Source organism: Morone saxatilis, unplaced genomic scaffold (genome assembly GCF_004916995.1).
Source record: "Morone saxatilis isolate NCDOM2014 unplaced genomic scaffold, NCSU_SB_2.0 Contig10, whole genome shotgun sequence".
Classification (NCBI taxonomy): Eukaryota; Metazoa; Chordata; class Actinopteri; family Moronidae; genus Morone; species Morone saxatilis.
The window spans coordinates 5,847,926-5,856,976 of NW_023339652.1; the positions used below are offsets into that span (position 1 = coordinate 5,847,926).

Here is a 9,051-nt window from a genome sequence, read left to right on the forward strand (position 1 = left end):
CCCTTATAATGCTGTTTTGACACATATTTTACCTTTATCAAAAAAATTACAGCTTCCGTACTTTTGTTTTCTACATTCAAGGGTCAGCAATTGTCGTTTTGATGTTGTTTATACAGCTCAAAGTGTGCTTTTCATCAAATTTTATAGAAAATATTGAGACAAACAGGCGGCAAAGAGAAGTTAGAGCTGCACGATATGGTAAAAACATCATATTGCCATTATTTTTAACAGATATTGCAATTTATTCACAGTTAGATTAGGAATGATCATTTTCACATCACAAATGTAATTTTCACCCCCCAAAAAAATATTAAAATCATGATGATGTGAAGTTTTTTGGGGTGTCTGTACCAAACAAACATGTTTTCTTTAATCTGGAGAACAAGATGTGTAGGTCAGCACTACATTATTCCCTTATAATGCTGTTTTGACACACATTTTACCCATGTCATAAAAAGTGCAGCTTCTGTGATTTGCATATTGCACTTCCATTAATTGTGCGGTCCTAATTGAAGTACAGTAAGATGTGGTTGAATAATAAAAATGTGATCAATCAAAGAGAAAAACTCACTAAGATTCAGTAAAAGCAAAAAAGGCCTTAAGATGTTAACATGACATGACAACAGTATCCAGTTTTAATGGTCAAACTAAGCTTTACAAGGATAAAATAAAGGCTTCTTTCCTAAACATCTATTATTACTTTATGTTCAGTGTAGATCTTTTTATGAGAATGAACAGTTTGTCATTAGATCTCTGTTGTTAGTTCTAGCCTCATGGAAATTATTCTGTTAAATCAACTAATCAGTTTGTTCAGGAAATTGACTATTAAACAGCTAAGAATGTCTTTAGTGAAGGCGTGAAGTGACGTTAGCATTACAGTTTATTACTGACAGTAACAACAGTATTTCATTTGATCATAAAAGCCAGAATGACGTTCAAGTTAACAACATGGCTGTTTGGATTTTTATTATTAATAATGGATTGACGCAATGAAACGGAATAAAAAACACACTGAATCTTGTTCTTACAGCCTCAGCAGTACAGCTACCCCTCCATCTTCATCTATGGTCATCGGGCTTCAGGAAAGAGTTATGTGATGCATGTTTTGCTGAAGGAACTTGAGGTGAGAAAGAGACATGTGCTGTGAGTTCAGGGACCCCTCGGGGCTGGATGGTGTTTGTTTGTGCAAATGTACAAGTCAGGGGGTCTAAATTTGTTATCAAAATGAGAAACTGCAACTGTGTAAAGTTTTTTTTTTTTTACTGGACAAACTGTTAATTAGGTTTGTGTCAAGAGTTTGAGTCACTGATGTCTTTTATAAACTTTAAAAAGAGGCTGGAACTTAAAAATCACACTGAGCTTCCTTCATCAGATCGTTGAAAGAGTGCTTAGTCCCTGGAAATATTACATTTATTTGAAAGTGCAGAAAGTTGAGGATCGCAGCTTGATTCCTTCAATAAACTTCATTTCTCAATGCACACAAAGCTTTGTGTGTGCACTTCCACCGTGTGCGTAGGTTTATATTTCCCTTCATGGTTTAAGAGTTATGGATCGAATAACTAGGCGTCTGATTTAAAAGAAAAAAAAAACGTACCTTTCTGCACAACTTTCTGTATAACTTTCTGTGTGAATTAAAGGACCAGTGTTCCCTCGGTAGATAAAAACAGCATATTCAAAGGTAATGAAAACACAACAATTCTTATTTTTCAGGTGATTATACACTAATGAAACATGAATATTATATTACATTTCTGCCAATAGATCTCCTTCATGTTACAAACTGGACCTTTAAACATAAAGCTTTAAGCTTTTAGTCTCAGGGAGACACTATTGACACCAAAAATGATATTTTGTTCCTGCGGATTGTTGTCGTATATTGTTTTTAATGCTGTGTGGTGAAGCCTTAGCTTTTCACAATCTAGACAATACAGTTCCTAACTGATTATTTTCTCAATTAATCGACGCAGGCCTGAAAGTGACGTCTTCAAAATGCTTGTTTTGACCAACCAACAGTCCAAAATGTTAAGATATTCAGTTTTTACTCTCATATAAGACCAATAAAAGCAGTAGCAGTCTTTTCATTTGAGTAGCAGCCAGCAAATGTTTTGGATTGTAGTTTAAAGAATGTAAAGATTAATCGATTAGCGATGTTTTTAAATCGTTGAAGCTCTATAACATCAACAACAACATTACAATATTTACACATTATAATACTTTATTGTCATTATATTAAAGGCAGTTTACAGTATGCAACAAAAGCAACAGGGAGAACCAATGTGATAGGAAGATGTATAAACTCTTGATATCACACTGTCTTTCATCATTCTCTCCTTCTCTCTGCAGCTGCCTCATGCCACAGTCAGCTGTGTCGAATGTGTTTCTGTTGCGTTGCTGTTTGAACAAGTGCTGCTGTCCTTCTTTGGCTGCGATGCTGCCTCGCTGCTCCCCCGCAGTCCCTCCCTGTCTGACTTTGTACGCATCTACAGACAGCAGTGCTCCCAGTCTCCTGCCAAGCAGACGCGATACATTGTGAGTGCCGTGCACTTTACGCGCAAGCCGCAAAATCACTCCTCACTTGGCAGTCTAATATACTATAATCCATGGCATGTCAAATAATTTATTCTTTGGACGTGTCACTTAAATGTTTGTATGATAATATGATTAGTAGTGATAACATATGCAAATAGATGCTAAACAAAGCTCCAGATGCATTAGCCTGAAGAAAATAAGTATGATTTTCAGCCAACACAGGAGCGGGTTTAATCTAGTATTTTGGCTTCATCATTTCTTTATATTTGAAAGTGAGCTTGCAGCATATAAAGCAGTAATGTGCAGTGATAAAAAAGGCCGCTCACAACCTCTAGTTTACTGAATGTTACAACGTAAGCTCAAATGTACATGTATATATTTCAGGTAATGGAAAAAGCCGAGCTGCTGAGAGACACCGATGCCAATCTCCTCCCTGCTCTCCTGCGTCTTCAGGAATTGGTGAGAAAGAGCAGCAAGCTCTTTGTGTTATCTACCAAGTGAGCCACTTTGTTGTTGTTGTTGCACTGTGTGGATGATGAAGAGGGACTGGAGTTTCTTTTGTAATGAATGACCTTGAGCTAAGTTTTCATTCAGCTCTTTCATAATGCTGTTAGGAAGGAATGATGGCAGCCACTCACAGCATTTTAATTAAAGACACCAAGAGGACAAAGATCTATGTGGTTATTTTCGTTTTTATTCCTGCGAAAAGCAAATTGTTTTCTGGTGGATTGTGAGTGTTTAGAGGAATCTGTCTTCTCAACGTCACACAGGATTTTGAAGTGATAATTAGCGTGCAGATTTACACGCGTGAAACATGACAGAAGGATGAAGGGTTGATGTGCATCTAATGTGTATTATCATCATTATTATGGCCTCTCAAGTTAACGTGAAGGATTTACTGTCTATGGTTGGGGTATATTTTATTATCGTGGCAGAAAGTGGAAGAAGTGTGTTCACTCGTGTGCACACGTCATGCTGATCTGATCAGAATCGAACATGGAAAAGAGCTGCACCGTTCCCAAAGTGGTAAAGCCTGCCAAACTTCAGATCTTACTGGATCAGGATGTGTTGTTTTGTCAATATAATGCCTCATGATACCTTGCATGTTGTGCACGGATGCACCGATCCAATTTTTCCTCTCTTGATAATAACTCCAGGGTACCTCAGTTGAAGGTATTTGCCAATATCGATACCTGTGCTCTTATTTTTCCCAAATGAACTGAACTCGTCTCGAACTGGATCGTTTTATTTAAAGTAGCACGAGGCATCGCTGTGATACTGACATGTAACTGCCTGAATGCAACTGGTAAAAGAAGTCTAATAATGACAATGATCGTATTTAATGTGTCGGTCACATCATGGTTTGCTGTTTTATATAAATGTAAATTGAATATGTTTGGGTTTTACACTGTGGCCTAGACAAAACAAGACTACTATAATCATTTTTTTTTTAAAATCTGAAGTTATCACAAGTCCCAAGAGCACAATGTGATGTGAAAATAAAATGATATGTATACTAGAGAAAAGCACCAAATCCTCACATTTGAAAAGGCTGGAACAAGGGGATGTTTTGGCACCAGTGTGTAGGATTTTGTGGCCTCTAGCGACTCAGTAGATTACAACCTCCTTGCCTCACCCTCCCCAGTGGCCCTATCTAGAGCCCGTTTTTGGTTTGTCCGTTCTGGGTTTCTGTTGAAACATGGAGGTTAAACATGGCTGACACTCCCTTTGTAGATAAAAATGGCTCATTTAAAAACAAAACAATTTTTAGTTTTGGGTGATTATAGACTAATAAAAAAACATACAACAGACAATAGATCCTCCTAAATGTTTCATACTGAACCTTTTAAGAAATTATGTTTAATCAGATATCAGATGAATTGTCTGACCAGCAACTTCGGATAAATAAAATGTATAAAACATTAGATATAAATATATAAAACACACTAATTCAAGGCACCAATATTGGTAGCAGCAGAGGTGTACTCTCACTGACCTAATAAGAGTTGAGCCACTAGTATATAAAATATTTGTGTCTTTTTCAGGTTGAGGACAACGTTACCATCATCCTGCTCAGTGAAATCGTCTGGGACAAGTTCAGACCAAACACCGGCTGTTTCGAGCCCCTTCTGCTCCATTTCCCTGACTACAGTAAAGGTATAATTGCACCACACGCTACATCAGCCGGTGTCATGAACAACTCCCACCACGCTGCATAATGATGACACACACTTGGCATATGCGGTGTGAGATGTGAGATTTGTACCTGTGATTTTGTTCTAACACTTTAGGCAGCGACTGTGGAGGAATATTACATTATAAAACACCACTGTATAAATTCAGCATTTACAGTGAGTGAATCATTGTACTTGATATGCTTGATATGTGAGAATCTTTAGCTGGTTTTGGAGAGACATTTCTATTATTTATATATCTATATATATATATATACTAAATCTTTTTTGTGTGAGCCTGATAGTGACAGTGGTTGTCTGTGTGTGTGTCCCTCTGTCCGTCTGTTTGTTCGTAGGTGAGCTGCAGCAGATTTTGTCCCAAGACAGACATCCTTCCTATACGGCTGAGTTTTACTCCTCCTACATCAACATCCTGCTGGGAGTCTTCTACTCTGTCTGTCGGGACCTCAGAGAGCTGCGCCACCTGGTCAGACACACACACACACACACACTCTTATAAGTCAGTGAAGATTTTTCATTGTTTTGATTTTATTTCAGTCTTTCATTAATGATTTCTCTTTTTTTTTTTTTCTACTAGGCTGCCCTCAACTTTACTAAGTTCTGCGAGCCATTGGCAGAAGGAAAGGGTAAAACATAGAATGGTGTATTCATTCATCTGACAGCTGATCAATATTTAAAAATGCCTTGTTTTACCCTTTTCTTTGTGTTCATTTGAAGAGGAATCGTTCTATGCTGAGATGCCCTTCAGCTATTTGAACTTTTCCATTATTTCTTTAAAGCTGCATTAATTGATTTTTTTGGTCCACATGGGGAAAGTAGAACAATTTGTGAGCACAACACTGATATATTATCACAGTATAAAGTTGTTGTTGTGAACGTGTTAGCAAACATTTGCCTATTTACACATCCACCGCTTAACACTTAGCAATATTAGCACTGAGTCCTTTGTCGTTGATACCTTTGTGTCCGTCTTGGTCGATGTAGATACCTACGATCATGAGCCACTAGGTGTTGGTGCTGGGCAAGTAGTGGAAAGTAGAGTTATCAGAGCTTTTTGATGAAAATGACTGCCTGTTTTCAGAGTTTATGGACTGTAAACCCAAAACAATGAGCTAAAGGAGGCTAAAAAACTCCATGGAGCTTCTGGAGATAATTCTCTATGGGTTCATCATACATTGGATCCATCAGAATATATATATATATAAGTGCAGCTTTAATTAGTTTTTCTAGACCTTTTCATAGTGTTCCTGTTGTTTTTTATTGTCCTGATTATATCCCCTCTCTTTATAAGTGAACATGTGTTTTCCCTATGCTGTAAATGTGGCTTTTTAAACAATGTTGCTCTATTTTCTGTCTTCAGTGAAAGAGACTGACACACACAAGCTGTGGAGGAACATCGAGCCTCATTTAAAAAAAGCCATGCAGACCGTTTACCTGCGAGAAGTGTCCAGGTCTGTGTTCTTTACATCAGTCTGCTCATGAATTCTGCTTGTTTGTTGTGTGTCCCTGTCCTCATTGTGTGTCTTCTCTTTTCTCTCTTCAGTCTTCAGTGGGAGCAGATGCAGCAAATGGAGGAGAAGGAGTCTGGAGCCTTGAGAGGTACACACTGAGTGCAGTTGCACTCAATGACGTAACATGATTGCAGAGCAGATGTTAGACTGTAAAACCACTGATAGGATGCAGTGACACTGTGGATTCATGCAGAAATTGGGATATTTCTAGTAAATAACGTGTATCAGCATATCAGTACACCGAACATCACGCATGAATGATGCATTGTTTGAAAGGATATGAGGCTGTACGGGCACATTTTTCATTCTTAAGTATATCTGACTGGTTGCATTTATGTCCCCTAAAGGTTTATCTGCTCACACTCATGTTGAACTGCCTTATTACTCCAAGTACCTGCTGATTGCTGCCTACCTGGCATCCTACAACCCTGCTCGCACAGATAAACGCTTCTTCCTAAAGGTAGACAGATTTAACTTTACACCAAGGAATCTCCTGTGGAAATTATGCTTCTGTAGGTTTTTTTTTTATCCCATTTTAGGGTTTTACGGTGGTTATATGTTGTACATATTGTAAAGCCCTTTGAGGCACATTAGTAATGTGTGATTCCTGCAGATTAAATGTTTGATGTGTCCCTCTGTTTCCTCCCTACAGCACCACGGTAAAATAAAAAAAACAAACTTCTTGAAGAAAAATGAAAAGGTGAACATCTCAACACAACACTGGCTTTGAGCTCCATTAGTTTTAAACACGTTTTTATATGGTAGCAATATGTTATGTCTCTTTTCTAGACGAGTAACCACCTTCTGGGACCAAAGCCCTTCCCTCTCGACCGCCTGCTCGCCATTTTCTACAGTGTGGTGGACAACAGAGTTGCCCCCACTGCCAGCATTTTCTCCCAGGTCAGTGTCCAGTTTATTTCACTAAACATTCAGGAAACAATGAACAGATGTACATTCACTCTGAATAGAAAACTGGAAGAGGCTCCTTAGATGAAACAGAAGTTGGAGTAGATCTGGGAGTCATCCACATAAAAATGTACTGAGCCTTGAGCCACTCCACAGGGGAAATGGAAGGTGGAGGATTTAAAGTCGCCAATGGCCACACGGACTTTCCTATTAGAAAGATGGGAAAAAAAACTCCGCCTAATATTCCAGCTCAGTGCTTAAGGCGTTGAATTAATGGGTCAAAGCTGCAGTAAGATCTAAAAGCTTTAAAACAGACTGACCACTCACAGCTGCTAAAAGAATAACATAAGCAGTGCGATGACCCTCCTGTTGATGGTGACGATTGTCTGACTTGTAAAATAGAAGACAAATAAAGATGGATGTGTCAGTCAGCAGAACACTAAAACTATCCATCCAAAACAAAAGTAGTTTAATTAACCTCCTTAACCATCTGTATACATGAATTTCCCTTTTCAGTACGACCGTTTTTAGTGTTAGTTAGATTGATCTCTAGTGGTTTCATTTTGCCCTTCATTTAATCCTGCAGTGCTTGTAATCTCTCTCCATGATTGTAACTCCCAAAGTTAACTGTAGGGAGACTCGTGGGTCTGTAAAGCGGCTCCTACAGAATGTAGAAAATAATTTCATTTCACGCTTTTCTAACATTTGCCAGATAAGCGAATGTACACTATAATAATAATTTTGAATACTCATTTTTCTCATTTCTAAGTGCAGATGACTTTATGTTAAATCAAGTTGGCCACAGTCTCTCAGATGAGAGTTTTCTACTCATATGGTCGAGAGGTTCAGGATCTGTGGCCAAATGCTGATCTATTTATGGCCCTGAGCATAAATTGGTTTTAGGAAATTAGCCTCGATCCATATCTGTGCAACTGGCTGTCATCATTTAGCGCCTCTGTAAGTGTGGAAAAGCTGTGTTTAAAAAGCAGAACAGGGAGTCATTTCAGTTTCCCCTCTTGTCTCTGTTTAGATCTCCTCTCTGGTGACCTTACAGCTGTTGACTCAGGTCAGTCATGACGACCAGCTCGATGCCCCGAAGTACAAATGTGCCGTGTCCATGGACTTCATCTGTGCCATATCCAGGTGTGTGTGCATGTCCGTTAATACACAACTGAGACTGACAGCAGAATTATTAAAGGGGATTAACCTTTAACTGTTGGTTTTTAATGTGTTTGGTGTGATTTGTCTTCCAGGACTGTGAATTTCGATATTGTCAAGTACCTGTATGACTTCCTGTGAGCCTGAATAAAGGAGAGATGACACACAGACAGTAAGACGAATGGAGGATTTATACACTTCAGGACTTGGCAAAATAAGGAGCTCAATGTATTGTTGAGAATTTTGAGGAGGAAAATTAATCCAATTATGTTGCTGCCCCCTTGTGGTTGATGTGTTCATATTTTTCTTGTAAAGTCTCTAAACTATGTTAAATGTTTGCATTTGTATAAAATAAAAGCCATATTGGCAGTTAAACTTTATATGCGTTTTATTTAGTTAAAAGCTTATGTTAAGTTTGTGATGTATTTAAATGAAATACACTGTTTTACTTGATTTATTTTTTATTAAAAATACAAAGAGAATAAGTATATAATATATCCTGCTTTAAACAATGAGAAAAAAGATGACTACGATGCAGGTTTAGCATTTTGTGCCTGACATAGAGCGACCTTGGCACCATGCAGGTGAATCATCTTGCTCAAAGGGAGGATTTTGTTTCCATAATGTGTCACCTTTTTTTTTTATCCTGTTGTAGTTGTATACTGAAGTCAGGATACTGATTTTGAAATGGAGAAAACTCATCGTCTATGCAGAGTTATTGTCTAAAAACAAAAGTTCTGCTCCCTTAATTG

The 9,051-nt window shown here is 38.1% G+C and overlaps 1 protein-coding gene across 1 annotated transcript in view; it reads left to right on the plus strand.

Annotated features, from left to right (window-relative positions):
* Positions 1-8,653, plus strand: part of orc5 (origin recognition complex, subunit 5) — a 9,509-nt gene extending 856 nt beyond the window's left edge. The window contains exons 2-14 of the mRNA XM_035676867.1: positions 1,031-1,123; positions 2,344-2,529; positions 2,914-2,988; positions 4,575-4,686; positions 5,060-5,190; positions 5,302-5,350; positions 6,085-6,175; positions 6,268-6,323; positions 6,583-6,695; positions 6,888-6,935; positions 7,025-7,135; positions 8,172-8,284; positions 8,395-8,653. Of these exons, the coding sequence (XP_035532760.1) occupies positions 1,031-1,123; positions 2,344-2,529; positions 2,914-2,988; positions 4,575-4,686; positions 5,060-5,190; positions 5,302-5,350; positions 6,085-6,175; positions 6,268-6,323; positions 6,583-6,695; positions 6,888-6,935; positions 7,025-7,135; positions 8,172-8,284; positions 8,395-8,440 (1,224 nt within the window). The 3' untranslated portion in view covers positions 8,441-8,653. The remainder of the gene's footprint in view (positions 1-1,030; positions 1,124-2,343; positions 2,530-2,913; positions 2,989-4,574; positions 4,687-5,059; positions 5,191-5,301; positions 5,351-6,084; positions 6,176-6,267; positions 6,324-6,582; positions 6,696-6,887; positions 6,936-7,024; positions 7,136-8,171; positions 8,285-8,394) is intronic.
* The last annotated feature ends 398 nt before the right edge of the window (positions 8,654-9,051 follow it).